Source organism: Callorhinus ursinus, unplaced genomic scaffold (genome assembly GCF_003265705.2).
Source record: "Callorhinus ursinus isolate GAN/ISIS: 27379988/994484 unplaced genomic scaffold, GSC_fseal_2.0 scaffold1, whole genome shotgun sequence".
In the NCBI taxonomy this organism is placed as follows: domain Eukaryota; kingdom Metazoa; phylum Chordata; class Mammalia; order Carnivora; family Otariidae; genus Callorhinus; species Callorhinus ursinus.
Window position 1 is genome coordinate 109,139,316 of NW_027397063.1, and position 27,918 is coordinate 109,167,233.

Genomic DNA, 27,918 nt, shown 5'->3' on the forward strand with positions numbered 1-27,918 from the left:
ACTGTCTTGATGATGACAGCTTTGTAATAGAGCTGGAAGTCCGGAATTGTGATGCCGCCAGCTTTGCTTTTCTTTTTCAATATTCCTCTGGCTTAGAATAACCACTATCTTGACTCTAACTGGCACAGATTATTTTTTTTAGGCCAGATTAGATTAAAGATGTAAATATGAAAGACAAAACTCATAGTTTTCAGAAGACAGTCTTTATGATCTCAGAGTTTGGAAAGACTTCTAAAGCACAAAAAAAATATATAAAGGAAAAGATTAATCAATTTGACTACACTGAAGAACTTTGTTCATCAAAAGACATCATAAAAACAATAAAAAGTCTAGTCACAAACAAGAGAAAATATTTGCAATTTGTCATATAACTGCCAAAGGATTGGTATCCAGAATATAGAAAGAATTCCCACAAACCAAAAAGAAAAAGATAAGCTACTCATTAATTTGAAAAACAGACAAAGATATTACCAGATATTTAATATAAGAGGAAATCTTACTAGCCATCAATATATCACAAAATGTTCAAAATTCCCTATATTCACATAGGGAGTTCAAATTAAAACCACAATTAGCAAATTAGGGAAAAAATGAAATATTTGGTATAGTAGTTAAGAGCACAGACTCTGGAGTCATACTAGCTGGGTTCAAATCCCAGACCCACATACCTGTTGTATGCTCTTAGGCAAATTACATTTCTTTGGGCTTTGGTTTCCTCATTTATAAAATGGGGCTAACAATTCTTTCTACCCCATGGAGGCATTAACCTTATTAGAAGCAATCTAATTCTTCCATTTGTTCCGGCCAAAATCTTGCATCACCTTTGACTCTATCTTTGATCCTTCAGCAAATCCTCTAACTTCTACTTTCAAAATATATACAGAATTTTATTTCTTCTCACCAGCCCCACTGCAACCACTTTAGTCCAGGTTCACCATCATCTCCCACCTGGATTATTACAATAACCTTCTAATTAGCTTTTCTATGTCAGCACTGTCCTCTGTAAGCTATTTGCAACACAGCAGCCATAATTATGATGTTAAACCATAATCAGACCATGTCACTCAATTCCTTAAACCCCTCGAGTGCTTTCCCATCTTCCCCAGTAAAAGCCAGAATCCTGAGTCCTACAAGTTCCTAGCTCCTGGTTTTCATTCTGATATCTTCTTCCACTCTGCTTTTCTGCTCCAGCCACACCGGGTTCAGAGCCTTTTGTGTTGCTGCTTGCTGTAATTGCAATGCCCCTCTTCCAGATGTCTACCTGGCTTGCTTCTTCACTTTTTGTCTAATGTTTTTGCTTAAAAGCCTTTTCTCAGTGATAGCTTCATTGGACACTACCCAAAATTTCAACACCTCTTATTTTTTATCTCCCTTTCTGCTTTCTTTTTTAACTTTTGCTCTTATCACCAATATACTATACATTTTAATTATTTATCTTGTTTAGTGTCTCCTCTACAGAATTTATGTTCCAAAAGGCAAGGATTTTTGTCAGCTTTCTTCATTATTGCATCTCTAGTACCTAGAACAGTGGCTGGCACGTAACAGGACCTCAGTAGCTTTTTTTGAATGACTAAATAAATAAATGAATGTCAAGTTTGGCAAAAGTGTGGAGCAACTGGAACATTTACATAGTGCTGGTGGGAGTGTCAATTTGAGCAACAGTGAGAAATAACTTGACAGTGTCCAGTAAAGCTAAAGGTGAATGTGCCTTCCAATCCAGCAGTTCCACTTCTGGTAGATACTCTCTCACTAAATGCTTCTTATATACATCAAGAGACAGGTACAAGAATAGTCAAAACTCCACTATTTGTAATAACAAAGAATTGGAAATGTCATCAACAGTAGAATAGCATTTCCATTTTTTTCTCTCATGTACCATGGCAAATGAATGAATCAGAACTATGGGAAAACAAAATAAATGAACCTCAAGAACAAAATATTGAGCAATATATGCAAAATTATTTTATTTATATAAATTTTTAAAACATAACAACCAAATAATATATGTTCAGAGATACTAAGATATGCAACAAAAGTATAAAGAAAATCAAGGCGATAAAGGACACAAATTTTAAGATAGTGTTTACCACAGAAGCAGAAAGGAAGGGACTGGGCCACAAAGGAGCACAGAGCAACTTTGAAATGTAAAGGTTATTATCTTTCTCTTCATCTATATGGGAAGTGTGTAGATATGTTATATTATTTATTTTTATATTTCATAGTTATAAGTATTCCATAATGTCTTACTCAATATATAACAAAAATAATGTTAAACAAAAATCCAAAGAAAATATTTAAAGAAAAGGATAGCCTATTCATTGAACATCAATTCCAGTGGTCAATAAACATGAGAAATTACTCAAACTGATTATTAATCAAGGGCTACAAATTAAAATAATAATAAGATAATATGAGGTGGACAAAAATGTTAAAAGTTGATCAGATTAGGTGTTCAGGAGGTATGAGAGAAACAGATATTCCAGTAAACTTTTCATGAAAAGGTAAAATGATATACTCATTTAGAGGGCAATCTTATAATATCTGTTAAATTAATGATGTTTAAAACTACCATCAATAAATTTTCAAAGCAATGCCTTTTTCTTCTTCAATATATTTTTAAAATAATACCATTTTTGAAAAAACATATACAAAAATAATATATTTGTGAGTATATCTTTATAGATAAAAATATACTACATGGGATGGGAGGGAGAGGGGCCAAGAGGAGTGGTCTTTACCATCTGTAATGTTTTAATTTTTTTAAGTATATTTATGTATTGCTTGTTTTTTTTAAGATTTTATTTATTTATTTTGAGAGAGAGAGTGCACATGAGTTGTGGGTGGGGGAGAGGAGCAGAGGAAGAAGCAGACTCCCCACTGAGCAGAGACCCTGAATCAAGGCTTGATCCCAGGACCCTGGGATCATGACCTGAGCCGAAGGCAGGCACTCAACCAACTGAGCCACCCAGGCACCTGTATTGCTTGTTTAATCATAATTAATTTTTAAAAAGTTTTGGTATGCAGCTAATTAAATGTAGTATTTAAATGAAATTAAAACATTTATGTCCTTTAATGTTTATATTAAAAGTTAAAAGGACTTAAATTTAATATTATCATACTAAGTTAGGAGGTTATGAAAGGAGCAAGCAGAATAAACCCAAAGAATAAAATTAATTAAAAAAAAGAAAAAGATAAAAGCAGAAAAATACTACAATAGAGGGGATCAACAAAGCCAAAAGTTGTTTCTTTGAAAAGAGGAATAAAATAGACAATTTTGATAAGACAAAAAGAGAGCAAATATAAACAAGGTTAGAAGAGAAAAATAAGACATAACCACAGGTTCTGTAAAGGATAAAAAGTTAAGAACAACGTCATGCACAATTGATGCAAATAAATCTTAGATAAAATGGACAGTTTCATTGTCCATGGAACAAATAACTTATCAAAACTATCTGGAAAAAAATTGAATAGACCTATAATCATTAAAGAAATTTAATTAGTAGCTAAAAATCCATTCATCAAAGAACACAAGGCCCAGATTGTTTTATAGGTGAGTTCTATCTAATTTTCAAGGAATAGATCACCTGATTTTATACAAACCTTTCAAGAAAAAAGATAGAAGAATGATCCCCCAAATTACTTCATGAAGCTCCTCTAATATTCCTGAAATCAAACCTTGTCAGTGGCAGTAATAAAAATGAAATGTATATGCCAGTTTCACTTATGAACATAGATACAAAGATTATGAACAAAATATTATCAAGCCAAATTCATCAGTGTAAAAAAAAAGTACATTATGACTGAACTGGGTTTATCCTAGGGATGCAAGCATACTCTAATATTAGAATAATGTAAGTATAATTTACCACATTAACAAATGAAAATATATCTCAGTAGATATAGAAAAAGCATTGACTCTGAAAGAGTCAACACATAGGTTATAAAAATTCTTGGCAAAGTATAGAAGGGAAGGACTTCCTTTATCTGATAGAAACTATCTATTAAAAACCCATAGACAACATCATACATGGTGGTGAACCTTTAGAAGTATAATTCCTTTTAAATCATTTAAGATTCTCCTTTTGATATGTTTTGATTGTTTTCCATATTTTTTAAATCAGTGAACATCCCTATATAAATCTATGTATACTTGTCATGTTATTTCTTTAGGATAAATTCCAAGAGGTAGAATTGCTCAGATCAAGATTTTATGTACTATAAATTTTATTATATTTCCTAAATTTCCATGTACAAAAGTTGTACAAACTTACAGTGACATAAAGCACCAGGAATTCCCCTTTTATACATTTTATTCATTCAACACATTACAATATGCTAAGGTCTCTGGTGGGAGTTGGTGTTCACTGACAAATACCACAAATGTGGTCAGTGCCCTTCTGGAGCATACAGATTAGTTTTGGGGTCATCTGTATATCTTCCTTAAGAAATTGCCTGTTTGAGCACCTGGGTGGCTCAGCCGTTAGGTGTCTGCCTTCGGCTCAGGTCATGATCCCAGAGTCCTGGGATCAAGCCCCACATCAGGCTCCCTGCTTGACAGGAAGCCTGCTTCTCCCTCTCCCAGTTTCCCTGCTTATGTTCCCTTGCTAGCTGTCTCTCTTTCTGTCAAATAAATAAATAAGATCTTTAAAAAAAAAAAAAAGAAATTGCCTGTTCATGACTTTTCTCACTTTTCTGAGTAATCAGTTTGATTCACTGGAGGACAAGATTCTAGGATATTCAGAATCTGAAAGATAAGGGGTTCAAGGAATAAGATCTTTTTCACACAGTAACTTTGTTTTCCAAATCAGAAATAGAACAAATGGTGGAAAAGAACAATTGTACTTAGATGGGACAAAAGAACAAAGTATCTGAAAATAGGTTAGTCCCCAAAAATCTGAAATGTATGACTTTTTCACCCATGGAAGAGGAAGGAAGTGCCATACACAGCGAGGCTGAGGGCACAGGCCACAGACTACATCATTTCCCTAGTTTTGTCTTGAGCAGGCCCTACAGTACTCCTGATCTGGGCTGTAATTGAACTCAAATTAAACTCAGAAACCCCTATAGAGGAGAACCCTCAATACCATTTATCATTTTCAATCAGCAACTTTTAACTTTAAATAATAATACAAAAATCAGGGGCATGAGTGTGGCTCAGTCAGTTAAGTGTCTGACTCTTGGTTTCAGCTCAGGTCCTGATCTCAGGGTGGTGAGCTCAAGCCCCATGTCAGGCTCCGTGCTCAGTGCAGAGTCTGCTTGAGATTCTTTCCCCTTCTACTCCCTCCCCCTCTGCTCCACCCCCACTTGTGTGCTCTCTTTCTCTCTTTCTATCTAAAATAAAAATAATAAAACTTTAAAATAATAATATTAATAATACAAAAATCAGTGCTAATAAGATAGCAAACTAGCTTCAGCTACTGGCTCCTTCTTCCCAAATCAAACCTAGAAAAACTACATAATTGAGAGGAAACATAGACCTGAACAAGTTATAAAAACTATAGGAACACCTGGAGAGACCAGAAGTGGTCTTAAAGTGGTATGGAGGAAGGACAGCAGCAAGAAGCAGGAGTGGGAAGAAAGATTCTTTTAGAGATTTTAACTTCTAAGTTAACCTCTTTTCCTGATTTTTGGGGTGGTCTTCACCCCCCTCATTTCAACAGTCTAGGGCATCCACTGTGGTATCACAGTTAGCATCTGGGCAGTAAAGAAATTGATGAAGTTCAGGATGACCAGCTGCCCTGCCCGTGGGCATCCTCTTCTCCAGCTCCTGTGCCTCCACATCCCCAGGCTGATGAAAGACTTACCTGAGAGATTACCTCTTTCCAGTTCTGAATATTTAAGGGTAAATCTCTTACAAAGAATTTGCCAGAGGAGTGAGCCCAAATCAATTTTTTTGGGTGATCAAAAATTTGATGATGCTGAGTGCTTTCTCGACCGTGGAGTTTATCCCCTCCCATCTCCTAAAAATCACTAAAGGGACACTCCAGTGTGTGTGTGTGTGGACCTTTCCTTATAATATTGGCAAACAGGATTGACCCCGGGAAAATATGAGCTCACGGGCCAAAATAACAATATACGCCATTAGCACAACTACTATAAAACAGAGACCAAAATCTGGACATAGGCCACATCAAGCAAAATTATTGAGACAGACCAAGAATTTTAAATAATCATAATTAGTATCCTTAAAGAGATGAAGGAGAATATTGTAACATGAAGCAAGCGCAGGAAGTTGTAGGAAGAACCAACGGAAATATCAAATACAAAAAAAAATGTTGAAATAGAGAAGGAACAAACACTACTTTTATCCAACACAAAATCGGAATCAGTCAATTAATGGAAAATCAGTTAAAGCATGGAATCATTAAAAAAAATAACACGAATAGCTCCAACATTTAATTATCACTTATATAAATGCATATTTACCAATCTTTTGATAAAGAGTCAATGCTTTTTCTTTGAATCTTAGAGTTCTAGGTTGTCTTTTTTGTATAACACACACCCAAAATATATCTACCAGAACTTCCAGTTTCTGTTTTTAGTTCAGAGCAAGAATTTAAAAACACTGGCAAAGCGATATAAGCTAAGAACCCTTCTATATTTAGATATATATTTTTGCAACATTTTACAGTGGTCCTGCTCACTACTAATTTAGTAGCATTTTCTAAGGAACTAAATTTTACCAAGTCTTTTCTACACATTGAACTTAGTTTTTTTGAAAAACTTCAGCTATTTCTTTCGTATTCATACTTCATTAATCTATAAAATTAAATTATGCAATTACTAATACCAATTTAAAGCAGAGATAAACTGATCTTGGAACAAGTGGAACTGACCCTTGTTAATCCTAAATTTCATATGGTGGGAGCAGAACGGACCTGGGCACCCTGAACAGTAATTCAGCATTCAGTGTGCAGAAAGCCAAGGTCATTGTGCTGTACAGAAGGAATGGAGAGCTAGAGAGTGGCAACTGATAAAGAGCTTTTAGTGTGCATCTATAGTAGAGTCTTAACCTCGATATATGTATATTATGTTTTGCATATCATCAAATGTTTTATATATTATGTTAAAATACACATATAGCCCAAGAGAACTTTCTGAGGGATCTTTGTGGATTATTCTGACGTACCTAAACAGTTTAGAACAAGAATAAACTTAGCTCCAAACCACCAAAATAAGTCAAAGCTAAAGCTCTCATTCACATTGATTTATGCATGCATCGTTTTAATATGAAAATATAACTGCCTTCCCTGAAGTAAAAAGAAATACATTCTTGTTCTGTAATAATTCATAATTTTTGACATGTTACCTATATTGTCAAGGATGTGCCATAGCTTCAATACAAAGAGGCTTTAAGGAGGGGGGCTTTATAAATCTTACTGAAAAAGAAAGCTCATGAAGTTAATCAGTGTACAATAGAGTTTTCTAGAGTTCAATGCAAGTACTGACAATCTACATCCACTACGTTTTAACTGTCTATTACAAAGAAACAAGTCAAGCAAACTTAATTTTCATCAACTATTGATTTACTGATATTCGCACCTTCATAAAAATCTTTGATAGCTGTTCTCCAATTGAATGGCATTATTCAAATGTCATATAGTTTTTGTCTTTCATTTTCATTGATTTCTCTGATTTATAAAGACCCTTTCACACTCTCCAATTTCTCATCATGTTCAGCAGAATCAATGTTCTACTCTAAACTTCATTGAATGTCTTTCATTCAGTGAAAGTCTTCTATTGAATGCCTTTCCATATTCCACTCCACCATAGCTCAAAAGTTGAATTCAAAATCTTTTGCATAATGAAAATTATTTTTAACCCTTAGGTGTGGCTTTTTCTTTCCTTTACCACTCAAATCAATTAAACCTAAAGCCATATGGAGAACAAAAAATTAAGAGTTTGAATATCACTGTTTATATAGTAAAAAGTTGAGTGCTATGTACATGCATCAGACTTAAAATCATACTGAAATGCACAAGAAAAAAAATCTGTACCTTTTTACCTTCTAAATTGTAAAGTATCTATCCCCATGCATTGTACAAAAAAAAAAAAAAATGACCCAAAGCAAAAGAAAAAGTTGAGCAGAAAATTTGGCCAGCTTTTAAATAGCAAATCAGTTTAATTAGTCTGCAAATTATTTTCTCTCAAAAATGTGAAATTGGGGAGGATGGTAAAAGAAATTTTTCTGAACATTTCTGATTACTGCTGTACCATTACATACAGTAGCATATTCAAAAGCAGCTAATTTAGAAAGTCTGTCAAGGGAATTTGAATGTAGTAAATGCACTAGCATAAATGACAGTGTTTATTAGGAATAACATAACATGAAGGAAAGAAGTTCCTGAAATTTTTGAGCTAGTGATACAACTAAATGTTATTCCAAACAAACACTTCAACCACCTCTAAAATAGTGAAGGCAAAGCCTTTTTCAATGAATACTCGTTCAATTCTAGCATTCTGCATTTGTCCTGATGTTCTATGCATTTCACTTTGAAATAGTTTATATAAAACAACACTGGATAATGTCCTCAAACATAAGTATTTTAGTTTGTAGTGCTTTCACCAAGAAAATGGGACGCCATGGAGAGGTCAGACACAGCTCATGGTGTCTGGGGCTCAACATCCTTTCTGTCTGTTGCAATGGTAAATCTTCCTGTAGTAACAGCACATTGTTCTCATAATGAATGGAGAGGTGTATCCACAGCCATGTCGTGGGTGGCTGTTACTCAGATCACTAGCAAGAGTTGGGATATTTGTATGCAACTCAGAGGCCTAAAAAAAGTGACATCATTAGAAATCTTCCTTTTTTGTGTATATTCTTCATACTTTCACTCAAGAAAGAATTTAGCATTGGCTAATTACAATGATAAAAAGACACACACGATGAATAAGAAAGGACATTCATCATAGCTAAATGAAAAAGATGAAAGAAATAGAATACTAACCTTTAAAATTTTTTGATAACATGTGAATATTTCATGCCAGTGCCTAATATTAATAGTAATGTTTCTCTTGGTTTATTCACTAAGAGAAATTTTTTTCAGCATGGTTTTCATTCCTGCACAGAAAATGTGCTGTTCCAACTAGTTTTCTTTAGCTAGTATTTATTGGTAAAACCACAGGGAAACTAATTACATTATGCCATGACTCTTTTTTTTTTTTCCTAAGGGCCAGTACTATTAGATTTCCTGAGATGATCCTTCTAGAGAACACATCTTTGAACATAATTCTGGTTCTATAGCCCCCCCAGTCTTTGAAGTTTTTCTAGACTCAAGGTTCTATATGCCAACTACAAACTCCCAGCAAAATGTTTACTTTCAAGACTAACAAGACTGTAGAATGAAAACTAGCAGCTGCTGCCTACACTGTAGAACTGCCTACTACTGGAAGGATTCTGATAGAAATTCCTTTTTCTGCTGTTAGAGCAAAGCGGTATGCAATAAATGATACTGTATTTGACTTCTTTCTATGAACCAAAGAAGTAGTTGTAAGTGATAGACAACTACATTTCAGCTCAACATAAGGAAGGATTTCCTAAAAGTTACAAATGTCTAAAAATGCCATTTGCTTCCTGGGGAAGTAGTGGGGTTTCTGCTTTTGGCTGTGTTCAGTTCCATGCTGAGCAGTCCTTCACAAGAGTGTTGGAACAATCAAGCATTGGCCAGATGTCTGGACATACATTACAAGGTGACTCTATCCTTGAAATCTTGTAATCCTATACTGTGTGTGTGTGTGTGTGTGTGTGTGTGTGTATTTCATCAAAATAGATCTAAGTCCAATTTTATTTAGGGGCCAATATTTCTGATCAATATCATGATAATCACTGTGAAGTTGCAGACTTGAGAAGCTATTCTTAACTCAATAGTATATTAACTTAAATGAAACCTTACAAAACTCTGTATTTTTACTTTAATATCCCCCCAAAAAGAAAGAAAAAGAATCAAAAATGGAAAACCTCCAGAAATAAGAACACTATTATCAGTATTTACTGGCTAAAGTAATTTAGCAAATTCATAGAAAATAACCTTCCCCTTAAGTTATAAGCTCAAGGATTTCAAGAATATCTGGCTACAGTATTTATTCAGTTTAATGAAGCTGAATTCCTTGTAGCTGTAACTACATTTATTTCCTACATTAACTTTCTTACTTAATGATGCCTATTCATCTTCCTAAAATGTGTTTTGTTGTGTTTTTATAGGCTGTGCATCTGAAATTCTCATGTTTTTAAAAAGTCAAATTAAGTTTAAAAGAAGACAATGAAATGCCGGGGATGGGAGAAGGTTGGATAGCAGCCAGGAGTGCATAGGGAGGCCAAGAATTCTCAAAGAAATATAGGACAAAGTAGAAGCTCTCGAACACTTAAGTGGTGTACCTCCTCTACTTCAGACATTGTATAGTCCTAAACTGTAAAGTCCTAAATTAGGATGTGGAGCCTACCTCCTGCAGGTGAGGCAGAGAAAGAATACCCACACTGTGCGAAGTTTCATATATAAAATCTATATGCATAATAATACACATAAAACCATATATAATCATTATGATCGTTCTACAGAGCATAGTGCAAAGCATTTCTCTAGGGTTAGAAAGTTTTGTCTTAACATTATAAATGCAAGGCAGAAGTTTTGTTTTCACTTTTTTCACTTTTTGCTTTTTGGGGGGGATTGTTCTGGGTGACTGGGTGGTAGTAGACATTGGGAGAAGATAAGTATCCACCACCTCAAGCACCACCTGTTGCTTCCACTAGTTGGATACAAAGGAATTTACCTTTCAGGTTTCTTGAAAAAAAAATGTGGTCAGAGTCACAGATACCTTCCCTGCCAACCCCGGAGTTGCTCTGATGATCAAACAAAATGTATGAAAAATATCCTTTGTAAACTCTAAAGCCTTGTAAATATTCACCAATTCTATTGTTAACAAACATCTTGCTGTCCCCAAACCTGAATCTCTTATAATGGAGAGACAATCTAGTCTGGCAAAAATGATTTGGGCCTTAAACCTCAAGAAAGCTCAGTTCTTCCCTTTACTGTGTTTTATGTGGGCAAGTGCATTAATACCGTTGAGTGCAGCTTCCCCAACTGTAAAATGGAAATAAAATTATCAATTTATGAGTTTTGTTGTCATTATAATATAAATTGTTAAAAAATTTTAAAGTAGGTAAAAGCCTTTAACACATTACTTAGCATAATTTAAATCCTAAAAAAAAAAATTTGGTTCATTAGCATTATTACTATTTTAGAAGTAGTAATACTGCTATTATTACAATGTCCTAAATTTAGAAGGATCTCAAAGGATTGCAGTTGTCCTCATATGTTATTATAAATCTTCAGCTTCATAAGAGAGGCTGCAGTCTAGGAACCATGACCATGACTGGCAAGAAAGTCTTTAGATCATTTACATCCTCATTGTAAAGTCACAGCTCTTCAGTACAATTCAGTCTTATGCTACCTTTAAAGCCCAGAGGAATTACTGGATTTACCACGAACAAATTTCCTCAGGACTGGGACTAAGCAAATATTAGAATTGCAGAAGCAAAAGTTATAATTCCAGTAAAATATATTGTCATGTTTGTTTGTAAATCCCCCAATACAGGAATAAAAATTATTCATTTATACCCCAGCTTGACCAAAATATAGATATACTCAATAGTATATAAAAAATGAAATCTGAGATATTTTCTAAAGAAGGCTTCCAGTCAGGAAGAAAAACAAATTTTAAGGCAAAAAAAATAATCCTGGGACAAAATTATGGAGAAAATAAAAAGACATTTTTAGTTCTTCCTTTCCTTTAATTTTTATTACAGTTTTGTAGGTTTTCACCTCCCAATTAAAATGGATTTCAGTGTATTACTTGGATGAGTAGATGAAAGTCAGTAGGTTGTGTCAAACTGTACTATGCCAAATAAAAGCTGTGTTGAGGAATCCATGTGAATTTAATTGGTATTAGTTAAGAAGGGTACGGGATAATGAACTGCTGTAATATTTTTCTATACAAACCATAGTAATATGGTAAAGTTTCATTCTTTTACTAATAGGAGAAAGAAGCCAATCAGCATTAGTGATGTGATTTTATAAAATAAATGACTTTTTTTTTTTACTTTCTAGTAAGTACAGTAAATAACTTATACTAAAAAAAAATAACATCTAGTAAGTCTTCAGAGAACACGGTTTGCTGAGTTAAGTTGTTTAAACTTTATTTACGTTATTTAATTAACATATGAATGGTTACCATGAACTGTCAGAGTTTTTAAACACTGATTGTCCTCTTAAGTAGTTTAAATATTTCCCTAGTCTTCTTTGCACTATTAACTTGCTTTTTATTTTCCTGAAGAAAAGCTTTGCTAAGCAAAGATTACTTAAGTTGGGTTCTCTCCAAAGGCTCACAAACTGAGAATTAATGGAAATAAAACAAATGTTGATTACTGTACTGGACAAATAAAATGTTGAATCAAGTTTTTTTTTTCCTTGACCCTGAGTGAGGATGAAGTAGATATGAGGTTATTTATAGTGAATACTGATCCTGAATCCACTAGTTTGACATTTGTTGTTGTCGTTATTATTATTATTATTATTAATATTATTGGTTTGGAAGTGGAGTTTCGAGGGCTTGTTTTTTTTTCCCAAAATTGACGAATAAATCTATTCCCTCAGTAATTAACTACTCCAGGCCAGACTCAGGCAATACCCTCCTGGGGGTCAAATTGGTTGCTTCTGTCAGTGCAGGCTTAATGTAGATTCTCCTTTTGAAACGTATCTTCAGGAGATTTTTGCACATGAAACAAAATTGAATTCACCGACACATTTTCATTAAGCGACCCAAGAAGGAAATTATTATGAAGCCTGTTCATTCAGAGGAATGTTGTCACATGATATAAATAGACAAAGAAGTGCTAATCAGTGCTGCTGCCTTGCTGTGAAGGGAACCTTTTTTAAAATGCTAATAACCATCTACAATTTTGAATGAGTAATTCTATCAGATAGTCAAAGGTTTTTAAAAATCAATAAAAACTACTTTGGGCAAGTATGTGGGGAAAGGGCACCCTCTGCACCATTATTAGAGGTGCAAATTGGTATATTCTTTCTGAAGGGCAGGCTGGTAGTATGTTGAAAAAGAAAAATTAATGTACACCCTTTGACAGAAGTAGCTCACATCTAGGAATTACCTAAGGAGTCACTCAGCTGGGGAGAGGTGTTTGCATAAAGGTGCTTAATGCAACATTGTTTAAAAGGGAACAATCTAGAAACAACCAAATGTCCAATTATGGGTACTTGAAATAAAATATAGTAGGAAAATACAAAGGGATATTTTGCTGCCATTAAAAATCATTTAGTAGATCCAAGTTTATTGCCATGCAAAGAGACATAAAATATTATAAGTTAATTAAGTTACATAAAAAATATGGTCAGGGTGCCTGGGTGGCTCAGTTGGTTAAGCGACTGCCTTCAACTCAGGTCATGATCCTGGAATCCCGGGATCGAGTCCCGCATCGGGCTCCCTGCTCAGCAGTGAGTCTGCTTCTCCCTCGGACCCTCCGCCCTCTCATGCTCTCTCGATCTCATTCTCTCTCTCAAATAAATAAATAAAATCTTTAAAAAAATATATGGTCAGATTTATATAACATTATGCATGTTGTCTATATATCTACAGATCTATGAAAAAGAAATTACTGAAAAAGACGTTCCCAAAAAAATGTTTTTGTCACTGTTGTTTGTATTTTTCCTCACTCAAAAATAATTTTGAACAAAATAAGAAAGATATTGGAAATGGGTAAGAAAGCTCAATAACCTCCCCAAAATGAAAAGATGAAAGTTTGAGAAAGGCTCAAAGAAGAAAATATTTGGAAAACTTTTTATTCTACTTTAAAAATTCTTGTTCTAACTTAATCTAGTTTTATAAACTATGAAAGTAATACAAGTTCATGGTAAATAATGACACAATGTCAATATCCATAAAGTGAAGTAAAAGTTATGTGTAAATGGATTTATTCACACAACATAGCCTTTATTTCTTTAACTCACTTTTTATGATTTAACCATGGATCTTGGCTATCTTTCTATATCAGCATGTATAGAACATCATAAAATTTATTCTATTATATGAATGTACAAAATTTATTCAACCATTTCTTATATTATGGCTATTTGTTTCCCGGCTTTTGCTAATATAAATACGTTATAAAATTTCTTGATTAAAAAATCATATACGAAATTACTGGTAGTTTCTTGAATACATTTGTAAGTAGGTTTTGTTTTTGTATTTAAATTGTCAATTCTTCTGGAATTTATTTGGCTATAAGGAGTGAGTTAGGAATCCATCTTTAGTTTTTTTTTCCAAATCAGTCAACTTTTCTGCAATCTTTCTCAACAATCTATATTTTCCCCCAATGATATTATAAAATTGTCATTCTCTCTAAATTGATATACATATATTCTGTGTGTTACAAAATAAAATACCATAAAACTCTGGGTAGGAAATTGACAGAAATGATATTTTTCACCTAAAAAAAATAAACATGCAAGAAGAGCTTGCTATGAGGGATCGCTGATGTCAAAACAGCTCTCCTTTAGAAAGCAAACAGAAAAGTTGGATAAAGAAAGCAGAAAAGCAGGTGTTCAAAAGAATTGTCATCTAGGTCTTGAAGGGCCAAGATACCAAATAAAAACAAATTAAAGTATGTTGAAAACAAGAAATAAAAATAATAAAGAAATTAATGAAATGGGGAAGGGAAAACAGAATACAGAAAAATCAACAAAGCCAAATTTGCTTCTTGGAAGCACTCATAAATTTGATAACTTTCTAACAAGATTTATCAGGAAGAAAAGACACAAGTTATCAGTATTGGAGGGAAAGATATAACTACAGACTAAGACACTGAATATATCATGAACCACTGTATGCCAGTAAATGTGAAAATTTAGATGTAACAGCAAACACAACTTACTGAAACTAACACAGAAATAAATAGAAAATCTGAATAATCCTGTAACTATTAGAATAATTGTATCTGTAGTTAAACATCTTTCAACAAAGAAAACTCCAAGCCCAGAATCCTTCTAAGTGTTTAAAGGAAGAGAACAGGAACCTATTTTATCAAACTTCAGTAACTTTTAATCATATGAACTGGTAAAGACTAATCAAGAAAGGAGCATTATAAGATAGTCTTTTGTGATATAGACACAAAAATCTTAATATTAGCAAATTAATTCTAGTGATGTATAAAAAAGGATGATGCATCATGACCAAGTAAGGTTTATTGCAGGAATGCAAGATTGTTTCAGCATTTGGAAATCAATTAATGTAATTAACTACCTTAAAACAATGAAAGAAAAAAATACCATATGATCATCTTAATAGGTAAAGAAAAAGCATTTGATAAAAATAGACAAATGCTTGTTTTCCTAAAATATTTATTCCTAGTAGATTAGGAATAGAAGGAACTTATTTAATCTGTTTAAGGAGTTTCTATGAATTTAGTAAAGAAATATTGAAAATTTTTCCTTTAAGACTGGAAGTAAGAAAAAAAATGCCTCATCACCACTTTTATTCCACAGTGCACTGGACATGTGTTATCTAACAAGCGTAATCAAGCAAGAAAAAAAGATGCAAAATGTATAATGAATGGAAAGGAAAAAACAAAATATCCTTATTTGAAAACGTGACTGTGAAAATCTAAGAGAATCTACCAATAAGCTATGAGAATTATTAAATAAATTTAGGAAGACCCTGAGTATAAGATCAATAAAAACTTAAATGTAGAGTAGGTGTATCTAGCAATGATTAGAAAATGAACTTTGAAAAGGGTACTATTTACAATAGCAACAACAAAAAAAGAGCAAATAACTAGGAATAAACCTAACCAAAAATATGCAAAATCTTTATACAGAAAATACTGAGAGGAATTAAAGAAAACCAAAATCCTTATAAGAATATGTGACATTGGGGAGGGTATGTGCTATGGTGAGTGCTGTAAATTGTGTAAGACTGTTGAATCACAGACCTGTACCTCTGAAACAAATAATACATTATATGTTAAAAAAAAAAAAAAAAGAAGATAGTAGGCAGGGAAAAATGAAGGGGGGGAAATCAGAGGGGGAGATGAACCATGAGAGACTATGGACTCTGAGAAACAAACTGAGGGTTCTAGAGGGGAGGCATGTGGAGGGATGGGTTAGCCTGGTAATGGGTATTAAAGAGGGCACGTACTGCATGGAGCACTGAGTGTTATGCACAAACAATGAATCATGGAACACTACATCAAAAACTAATGATGTAATGTATGGTGATTGACATAACATAATAAAAAAATATGTGATGTTTATGGATTCGAAGTTCAATAGTGTAAAAATGTGCATTCTATCCAGATTTCTCTATAAATTTAATGCAGTTCCAACTAAAATGCCAGTGGGTTATTTTTGAGGAAAAGGACAAGATGATCCCTAATAAGTTCAAATGGCAATGTGTTAATTTAAAAAAAAAAGGCAACAAAACCAGGTGCTGACAAGAATGCAAGCCCAATGAGGACTGCTGATGGGAGTGCAAGTTGGAACTACAAACTTGGAAAACTGCTTGGCACTATGTCCTGACAATTCCACAGAAATGCAAATATGTATATATAGCAGCAAAATTCATCATAGCCCCTAACTGGAAACAACCCACATGCCTATCAGTAGTAAAATTAATAAGTAAATGGTGATATATTCATATAATTTTAAAAAACGAACTACTTCTATACACAACAACATGAAGAATCTCACAAACATCTTTGAGTAAAAGATGACAAATACAAAGGAGTATATATTGTCTGATTCCATTCTTACTTAACTGAAGGAAAGGTAATTTGTGATGATGGAAGTGCTAATAGCAGTGCGTTGGAGTGCGGTATAAGTGGGAAGGGGAATGAGAGTAATTCTGGGGTGCTGGTAATATCCTCTTGTTTAATCTGAAATTGTAAACATACGATTTATACATTTTTCTAAGTGACTAAGCATAAAAATTCGTTCTTTTAGCATGCAAAAATGATCAGGAAAACTCAGAAGAAGGTAGAGTATGGAAACAATCTAAATCCATGGAATATTACAATGTATTATGGATCTACATTATTTACAAAGACATGGTATTGATAGAGGAATAGGTAACAATAGAAACAAAGAACAGGTCCAGAAATGGACCTAAATGGAAAATGGAACTTCTGTGCAATGTGTATATAAAAAGTTACTTATAATTTTGACCAATGCTAGATTTCGATAAACTGAGTGACTACACAATAAAATCCTGAGTTTTCCAAAGGAAGCAAATCTCTAAACAAATATTTAACACCATGGGTCTCCATGTAAAATGGCAGAATGCCCAGTGGGGTGGAGCAAGATGGCAGAGGAGTAGGAGACCTGGATATCACCTGGTTCCAGGAATTCAGCTGGATAGGGATCAAACCATTCTGAACACCTACGAACTCAACAGGAGATCGAAGAAAAGAATAGCAACAACTCTCTGAACAGAAAAGCGACCACTTTCTGGAAGGTGGGACGTGCAGAGAAGTGAACCCGAGGCGATATTCGGGAGGACAGACGGCGGGGGAGGAGGCCTCCGTTGGCCACTTCTGGCAAGTGATAGAACAGCGGAGCACAAAATCGGAACTTGTAGAAGTTGGCTCTGCAGAGGGACGACGTCGCTCCAGTGGCTAAGCGGGAGGTGGAACCCTCACGGGACAGTGTGGTCTCAGGACCCTCAGGGTCACAGAAAGACCAGGGGTGCCTGAGGGTGGCAGAGCTCCCAGGTATCGACGCGGGGAAGCCAGCTACAGAGACTGAGCCGAGGCGCGGGCTCTCAGCTCCGGGTTGCCTTAACCTGTGATCCGCAGCACAGTCGGGCCACTGCTCTTCCATCAGGGACCCAACAAGTGGCAGATCCTGAGACTCCCCTTCCTCCCCCAGGAGGAGCGGTGCAGGAGTACAACTCAGGGATCTGCTGGGTTTGGAGACTCCACACCGAGTTGGGTGCCAGAGATAGAAATGCTCCATCACAGGCTGGGAGATCACGGAGTGCGGCCGGAGACCGGGGAGATGGGAGTAATTGACTGCTTTTCTCTGGGGGCACACTGAGGAGTGGGGTCCAGAGTTCTTGGCTCCTCTCGGGTGGAGACAGGGAGGCCACCATTTTCACTGTCGTCCTCCAAAGCTGTACGGAAAGCTTGCAGGGAACAAAAGCTCCCAAGAGCAAACCCGAGCAGATTACTTAGCCCGGACTGGCAAGGGCAGGGCAATTCCACCTCCGGCAAAGACATTTGGGAACCATGGCAACAGGCCCCTCCCCCAGAAGAGCAACAGGAACAGCCAGCCAAGACCAAGCTTACCGATCAATGAAAATGGTAGAACTCCAGCGCTAGGAGAATACTGCTCATAGAATTCATGGCTTTTTTACAATGATTCTTTAGTCTTTCAAAGTTAATTTTTTTTTACTTTTTTTTAATTTTTCTTTTTCCCTTTTTCAACCAACATCTTATCAATCCCTATTTTAAAAAACATTTTTATTTTTCATTTTTAGAGTCATATTCTATCCCTTCATAGTAGTTACCCTTATTTTTGGCTTATATATATATAACTTGTTCTCTCTTTAAAATTTTGAGATACACTTTTTTCTAACAGATCAAAATATACCCTAAATATCTAGTGTATGGCTTTGTTCTAGTCTCCTGCCTGATCACATTCTCTCTCTCTCTTTTTTAATTTCTCTTCTTTCTTTTTTCAAGCAATTTATCTTATCAATTCCTTTTATAAAATCTTATATAATTTTCACCTTTACAGTCATATTCCATCCCTTGATTGTATTAACCCTTATTTTTATACATATATAAGTTTATCTTTCTTTAAAATTGTGGGAGGCACTTTCCTCTAACAGACAAAATACACCCAAAATCTAGTGTGTGGCACTGATCTATGCACCAGCCTGATCCTATTTGATCATACTCTGATTTTTTTTGTTTTGTTCTCTTTTTGTTTGTTTTTATCTTTTTCTTTTTCTTTTTTCTTTCTTTCTCTTTCTTTTTCCCCGGTTTCAGGTCTTTTCTGAGTTGTATAGAGTATATTTGCTGGGGACGTTGTTAACCTGTTAGCATTTTGTTCTCTCATTCATCTATTCTCCTCTGGACAAAATGACAAAATGGAAAAAACCACCTCAACAAAAAGAACAAGAGGCAGTACTGGCTGCCAGGGACCTACTCAATACGAGCATTAGATACTAGCTGGGCTTGAAAAAAGCATGGAAGTTATTAGAGACACCCTTCCTGGAGAAATAAAAGAACTAAAATCTAACCAAGTCGAAATCAAAAAGGCTATTAATGAGGTGCAATCAAAAGTGGGGTCTCTAACTCTGGGATAAATGAGGCAGAAGAGAGAAATAGTGATATAGAAGACCAAATGATGTAAAATAAAGAAGCTGAGAAAAAGAGAGATAAACAACTACTGGATCACGAGGGCAGAATTTGAGAGATAAGCAATACCATAAGAAGAAACAACATTAGAATAATTGGGATCCCAGAAGAAGAAGAAAGAGAGAGAGGGGCAGAAGGTATATTGGAGCAAATTATAGCAGAGGACTTCCCTAATGTGGGGAAGGAAACAGGCATCAAAATCCAGGAGGCACAGAGAACTCCCCTCAAAATCAATAAAAATAGGTCAACACCCCAACATCTAATAGTAAAACTTACGAGTCTCAGAGACAAAGAGAAAATCCTGAAAGCAGCTCGGGAGAGACATATGTAACCTACAATGGTAGAAACATTAGATTGGCAACAGACCTATCCACAGAGACCTGGCAGGCCAGAAAGGACAGGCATGATATCTTCAGAGCACTAAATGAGAAAAATATGCAGCCAAGAATACTATATCCAACTAAGCTGTTATTGAAAATAGAAGGAGAGATAAATAGCTTCCAGGACAAACAAAAACTAAAGGAATTTGCAAACACGAAACCAGCCCTATAAGAAATATTGAAAGGGGTCCTCTAAGCAAAGAGAGAGGCTAAAAGCAACATAGACCAGAAAGGAACACAGACAATATACAGTAACAGTCACCTTACAGGCAATACAATGGCACTAAATTTATATCTTTCAATAGTTATCCTGAATGTAAATGGGCTAAATGCCCAAATCAAAAGACACAGGCTATCAGATTGGATAAAAAATTACCCATCAATATACTGTCTGCAAGAGACTCATTTTAGACCCAAAGACACCCCCAGATTGAAAGTGAAGGGGTTGAAAACCATTTACCATGCTAATGGACACCAAAAGAAAGTTGGGGTGACAATTCTTATATCTGACAAATTAGATTTTAAACTAAAGACTGTAATAAGAGATGAGGAAAACACTATATCCTACTTAAAGTGTCTATCCAACAAGATCTAACAACTGTAAATATCTATGCCTCTAACATGGGAGCAGCCAATTATATAAGGCAATTAATAACAAAAGCAAAGAAACATATTGACAACAATACAATAATAGTGGGGGACTTTAACACCCCACCTCACTGAAATGGACAAATCATCTAAGCAAAAGATCAACAAAGAAAGAAAGACTTTAAATGTCACACTGGACCAAATGGACTTCACAGATATATTCAGAATATTCCATCCCAAAGCAACAGAATACACATTCTTCTCTAGTGCCCATGGAACATTCTCCAGAATAGATCACGTCCTAGGGCACCAATCAGGTCTTAACTGGTACCAAAAGATTGGGATCATTCCCTGCATATTTTCAGACCACAGTGCTTTGAAACTAGAACTCAATCACAAGAGAAAAGTCGGAAAGAACTCAAATACATGGAGGCTAAAGAGCATCCTACTAAAGAATGAATGGGTCAATCAGGAAATTAAAGAGGAATTTAAAAAATTCATGGAAACAAATGAAAATGAAAACACAAGTGTTCAAAATCTTTGGGATACAGCAAAGGCAGTCCTGAGAGGAAAGTATATAGCAATACAAGCCTTTCTCAAGAAACAAGAAAGGTCTCAAATACACAACCTAACCCTACACCTAAAGGAGCGGGAGAGAAAAGAGTAAATAAAGCCTAAACCCAGCAGGAAAAGAAAAATAATAAAGATCAGAGCAGAAATCAATGAAATAGAAACCAAAAGAACAGTAGAACAGATCAATGAAACTAGGAACTTGTTCTTTGAAAGAATTAACAAGATTGATAAATCCCTGGCCAGACTTATCAAAAAGAAAAGAGAAATGACCCAAACAACAAAATCATGAATAAAAGAGGAGAGATCACAACCAACACCAAAGAAATACAAACAATTATAAGAACATATTATGAGCAACTCTATGCCAGCAAATTAGATAATCTGGAAGAAATGGATGCATTCCTAGAGATGTGTCAACTACCAAAACTGAACCAGGAAGAAATAGAAAACCTGAACAGACCTATAACCACTAAGGAAATTGAAGCAGTCATCAAAAATCTCCCAACAAACAAAAGCCCAGGGCCAGATGGCTTCCCAGGGGAATTCTACCAAACATTTCAAGAAGAATTAATACCTATTCTTCTGAAACTGTTCCAAAATATAGAAATGGAAGGAAAACTTCCAAACTTATTTTATGAGGCCAGCATTACCTTGATCCCAAAACCAGACAAAGACCCCATCACAAAGGAGAATTACAGACCAATATCCTTGATGAACACGGATGCAAAAATTCTCACCAAAATACTAGCCAAAAGGATCCAACAGTACATAAAAGGATCACCACGACCAAGTGGGATTTATCCCTGGGCTGCAAGTTGGTTCAACATCTGCAAATCAATCAATGTGATACAATACATTAATAAAAGAAAGAACAAGAATCATATGATCCTCTCAATAGATGCAGAAAAAGCATTTGACAAAGTACAGCATCCTTTCTTGATCAGAACTCTTCAGAGTATAGGCATAGAGGGTACATACCTCAATATCATAAAAGCCACCTGTGAAAAACCCACAGTGAATATCATTCTCAGTGGGGAAGAACTGAAAGCTTTCCCCCTAAGGTCGGGAACACAGCAGGGATGTCCACGATCACCACTGCTATTTGACATAGTATTAGACACAGCAATCAGACAACAAAAAGAAATCAAAGGCATCCAAATCGGCAAAGAAGAAGTCAAACTCTCACTGTTTGCAGATGATATGATACTTTATGTGGAAAACCCAAAAGACTCCACCCCAAAACTGCTAGAACTCATACAGGAATTCAGTAAAGTGGCAGGATATAAAATCAATGCACAGAAATCAGTGGCATTCCTATACACCAACAAGACAGAAGAAAGAGAAATTAAGGAGTCAATCCCATTTACAATTGCACCCAAAACCGTAAGATACCTAGGAATAAATCTAACCAAAGAGGCAAAGGATCTGTACTCAGAAAACTCTAAAATACTCATGAAAGAAATTGAGGAAGACACTAAGAAATGAAAAAATGTTCCATGCTCATGGATTGGAAGAACAAATATTGTGAAGATCGCAATGCTACCTAGAGCAATCTACACATTCAATGCAATCCCCATCAAAACACCATCCACTTTTTTCAAAGAAATGGAACAAATAATCCTAAAATTTGTATGGAACCAGAAAAGATCTCGAATAGCCAGAGGAATGTTGAAAAAGAAAAACAAAGCTGGCGGCATCACAATTCCGGACTTCCAGCTCTATTACAAAGCTGTCATCATCAAGACAGTATGGTACTGGCACAAAAGCAGACACATAGATCAATGGAACAGAATCAAGAGCCCAGAAATGGACCCTCAATTCTATGGTCAACTCATCTTTGACAAAGCAGGAAAGAATGGCCAATGGAAAAAAGATAGTCTCTTCAACAAATGGTGTTCGGAAAACTAGACAGCCACATGCAGAAGAATGAAACTGGACCATTTCCTTAAACCACACACAAAAATAGACTCCAAATGGTTAAAAGACCTAAATGTGAGACAGGAGTCCATCAACATCCTAAAGGAGAACACAGGCAGTAACCTCTTTGACCTCAGCCACAGCAAATTCTTCCTAGAAACATTGCCAAAGGCAAGGGAAGCAAGGGCAAATATGAACTATTGGGACCTCATCAAGATAAAAAGCTTTTGCACAGCAAAAGAAACAGCCAACAAAACCAAAAGACAACCGACAGAATGGGAGAAAATATTTGCAAATGACATATCAGATAAAGGGCTAGTATCCAAAATCTATATAGAACTTCTTAAACTCAACACCCGAAGAACAAATGATCCAGTCAAGAAATGGGCAGAAGACATGAACAGACATTTTTCCAAAGAAGACATCCATATGACCAATAGACACATGAAAAAGTGCTCAACATTGCTCAGCATCAGGGAAATGGAGTTAGGAAATGACAGATGTTGGTGGGGATGCAGGAAAAGGGGAATCCTCCTACACTGTTGGTGGGAATGCAAGCTGGTGCAGCCACTCTGGAAAACAGTATGGAGGTTCTTCAAAAAGTTGAAAATAGAGCTACCATATGATCCTGCAATTGCACTACTGGGTATTTACCCCAAAGATACAAATGTAGGGATCTGAAGGGGTACATGCACCCTGATGTTTAAAGCAGCAATATCCACAATAGCCAAACTGTGGAAAGAGCCAAGATGTCCATCGACAGAGGAATGGATGAAGATGTGGTGTGTATATATATATATGTGTGTGTATATATATATATATGCAATGGAATATTATGCAGCCATCAAAAGGAATGAAATCTTGCCATTTGCAATGACGTGGATGGAATTGGAGGGTATTATGCTGAGTGAAATAAGTCAATCAGGGAAAGACATGTATCATATGACTTCACCGATATGAGGAATCCTTAATCTCAGGAATCAAAGTGAGGGTTGCTGGAGTGGTGGGGGGTGGGAAGGATGGGGTGGCTGAGTGGTAGACATTGGGGAGGGTATGTGCTATGGTGAGCCCTGTGAATTGTGCAAGACTGTTGAATCACACAGATCTGTACCCCTGAAGCAAATAATACATTATATGTTAAAAAAAAAAAAAAGAAGAAGATAGCAGGAGGGGAAGAATGAAGGGGGGGATATCAGAGGGGGAGATGAACCATGAGAGACGATGGACTCTGAAAAAAAAACTGAGGGTTCTAAAGTGGAGGCAGGTGGGGGGATGGGTTAGCCTGGTGATGGGTATTAAAGAGGGCACGTATTGAATGGAGCACGTGGTGTTATAAGCAAACAATGAATCATGGAACACTACATCAAAAACTAATGATGTAATGTATGGTGATTAACATAACAATAAAAAAGGGAGAATTCCCATCACATCTCAACAACCAATAGAAGAAGAATAAACTTTTTTTCCCTTTAATGTGAGGAATAGGTTGAAATTGGGGGATGGAAGTAGGGGTGGGGATGGGCAGGGGTAACTGACTTTGCTGCTATCTGAACAAAGTCAAAAGTTGATCACCCACCCTTTTTTTTATAACCCATATTGAGTCAGAGAGGTGTTTTGTTTTGTTTTGTTTTGTTAAACTGGTACAGGACTGTGAAGGAATATATGTCATTCCAAGTGATAGAAACCTCATCTCCCACAAAAAAAGGGATTTCTTGGTCTTTTTAATTCAATAGTCCAAGGGTAGATTTTGCTTCGGGAAAGGCTGAATACAGGTTGAGCAGTGTCGTCAGGACATGGCTTCTCGTTCAGACCACTGTTTCCCATGTGATCACAAGATGGCTAGCAGCAGCTCCCTAGCAGGCATCCTACTTTCTCACACTGTGAAAAGATGGGGGGTCTTTGTCCCAGCATTTCTTGCCAGGTCTCATTGTATTTCTTTGGCTCTGAATGCACCACACCCATTTCTGAACCAAACATTCTGGCTAGAGAAATGCATTGATTTGAGTCTGTGTCATAGCTGTGTCATAGCTGAATGTTTGTATCCCTCCCCCGACCAAATTCCTACGTTGAAGTCCTAACCTTCAATGTGGTGGTATATAGAGGTGGGGCTTTGGGGAGCTGATTAGGTAATGAAGGTGGAACTTCATGATGGATTAGTGCCCTTATTGGAGGAGACAGGAGAGAGAGATCTCTGCCATGTGAGGATACAGCAAGCAGACTGCTGTTTGCAAATCAGGAAGAGGATTCTCACCAGAACCTAAATGACTGACATGACCCTTTGATCTTGGACTTCTCAACTTCCAGAACTATGAGAAATAAATCTCTGTTGTTTTAACCAGGCAGTCTATAGTATTTTGTTATGGCAGGCTGAGCAGATTAAGACAGTAGCCAAACCTCACTTTTTGAAAAAGTAAAGATATGAGGAGGGAGCAAAATGTTCCCCATCCCCTATATTTTCTCGCATGTTTTCAAGTTTTTGTGGTTATTTGGGTGACAGTGTTTGTTAAGATGAGCTGGTCTAGAATGTGAAACAAGTCCTCAGTATAATTAATGATCACTGCCACTGCAGAAAGACCATCTTGTACCACAAGAGCTATGTCTTTTTTAATCCTTTATTTCTATTACTGGCTTTAAATAATGTTTCTGACAAGACTTTGCTTTTCTTTCTGTCAACTGTCGGTAAGCAGGTATTGGGCATTATTTGTGGGGCTGTAAATACATTACATGAAAAAATAATGAGTCCTTAAAAAGTCAAGAGAAATGCCTCCAGAGACGTTTACCTAACATGGTGATTTATGTAGGGCTGAGAATGAGGTTTCAGAAACTTACAAATGAAAATTCTGGAACATAAACTAAAGTCTCTTCCAAATGTGTGTTTGTTGTGGCCCCTGGACACATTTCCCTTTTACTTCTAATCTGGAAGTTAGAGAACGTTTTTCAAGCTCAACTTAAATTGTTTAGTTAATGATCTAAGAATAACTCTTGGGAGCATCCCTCTGCATAGCATGTTATTACTCCATTCCTCTGACTGAATTTGATGTATCTATTGTGTTCTCATTGCATAAACTGATCCCTGGGATTAATCATTTTCTTTTTACCAGCTAGAAATTGTAGATATTTAATGGATATACCTACATCAGTCAATTTAATGAGTCTCATTGTCTGGGGTTTGAAATATACTGATCATTCTAATGTTGAAATATAATTGACATTCCTTCTTATTCCAAGCTTCCAAGTTTTCCAAGTTTGTCCCTCCTTCCTGCCTGAGGAAGGTAATTTAGCTAAAACTTCTTTTGAAAAGTTTTCAGGGCCTAGGAACTCAAGGGCATCCACTGAGTAATGTCAGAAGAAGCTAAACAGTCTTTGCTTCCTTTCCTATGGTATACCTTAAGCAATCACGTAAATTTCTATGACAAGGAATATTCTATCATCCTAGTAGAAATTGTTCTGTGGAGGATCATGCTGGCTAATAGAACCAGGTGTATCTCTAGCAGCCTTGCCATTGAAAAGGAAGATGGGATGTTGACATGGCTGCCACATCTGTCACTGGGTGGAGAGCCGGGGTAGAGTCAGAGGGCCTGACAGGGTAGTCAGGGGCCTTTTAACCCTCCAGAAGTGGAATACAAGGCCAATGGATGGCCTTCCCAGATACAAGAGGACCATTCACTTACCAAAACAGTTACAAGATATTAAGTGGATTCAAACCTGAGTCATAATTAATGGTTTTTGGTTTCTGTTTTGTTTTCAGTTGTTTGAATTTATGAACTTCTTGGCCGAGAATGTCATCTTCTGTTACATGGGCCTGGCGCTATTCACGTTCCAGAATCATATCTTTAATGCTCTTTTTATACTCGGAGCCTTTGTATCCTTTGAAATACAGAACATGGAGTGATGAGGGAAAAGAGCAAACTACTTACTTTTACTGATTATTCTGTTAAATGGTTAAAGTAATTTCCTCAAGTTTATTGCAAGGCTCAAATTCATGGCAGATATGTAATTTCTAGTAGGAGGGAAAAGATCCTAAGAAATTGGGAACTTTATTAAATGCTTCTGTTTCCAAGATAAGAAATTTGGAAAATATTGAGAGAAATAAAGGGGGGAAACTGAAGGAGAATAGAATACTCAAAAAATGAATATTCAAAATATATTTATTTCCTGAATAGTCAAAGTATGTTCTTAAATTATGAATCATTTACATAAAAATATATCAATCCATTCTTTACAGAGAAATATACTTAATCTGCATTAGAGTGTATCTGAATATAGTCAGGATTATTAAGCTTTAGAAATATTTTCATCACAAGATGGTAAAATCTCTTTTCCAGTGAGGACTTTGAAAATAGGATACACAGAGTAAAGATCAGATAAAATTAGCATTATAGATGTGATTCCAATGTCTTATGTAAGTGTACACGTGAGTTTATTTTAATAAGATTACCCTTTCTTATAAGTAAAAAAACAGATAAAATATAGACCCCCTTTTATTTATTTATTTTTTTAAAGATTTTTTATTTTTTATTAGAGAGAGTACAAGCAGGGGGAGCGGCAGGCAGAGGGAGAGGGAGAAGCAGGCTCCCTGCTCAACAGGGAGCCCAACACGGGACTCAGTCCCAGGACCCTGGAATCATGACCTGGGCCAAAGGCAGATGCTTAACCAACTGAGCCACCCAGCCACCCCTAGACCTCCCTTTTAATGCAGAGGACTTTTGTAGCTCTAGGCCTGGGATGTAAGCATTCCCCAGTAGGAATGGATGTCTCTTTGATAGGATACTGAGCTGCTATGATTGTCCCCAAGTACAGTTAGCAACTGTTGTCCTTTGGAAAATGGGCAGATGCCCCATCAGATCACAGGCACATGATCCTGACAGCCAGGAGTTGACCGTCTTCTGTAAGCCCTGTTCCAATAAGCATCTGCATTTGCCTTCTGTCCTCTTTTCACTAAACATTCAACTGAACATTCCAATCTCATCCAAAACCTACATCTTAGATGGAAGCTCCCTCTTCCCACATAACTCCATCCCATTTGAGGACAAA

The 27,918-nt window shown here is 36.0% G+C and overlaps 1 protein-coding gene across 2 annotated transcripts in view; it reads left to right on the forward strand.

Annotated features, from left to right (window-relative positions):
- SLC9A9 (solute carrier family 9 member A9) overlaps positions 1-27,918 on the forward strand; it is a 567,499-nt gene that overhangs the window by 300,920 nt on the left and 238,661 nt on the right. Inside the window, exon 10 of one of the 2 annotated variants that reach the window (XM_073898938.1) lies at positions 26,633-26,746. The exons of the other annotated variant lie outside the window; for it this stretch is intronic. Within the exon in view, the coding sequence (XP_073755039.1) occupies positions 26,633-26,746 (114 nt within the window). The remainder of the gene's footprint in view (positions 1-26,632; positions 26,747-27,918) is intronic. 2 annotated transcript variants of the gene reach the window in all.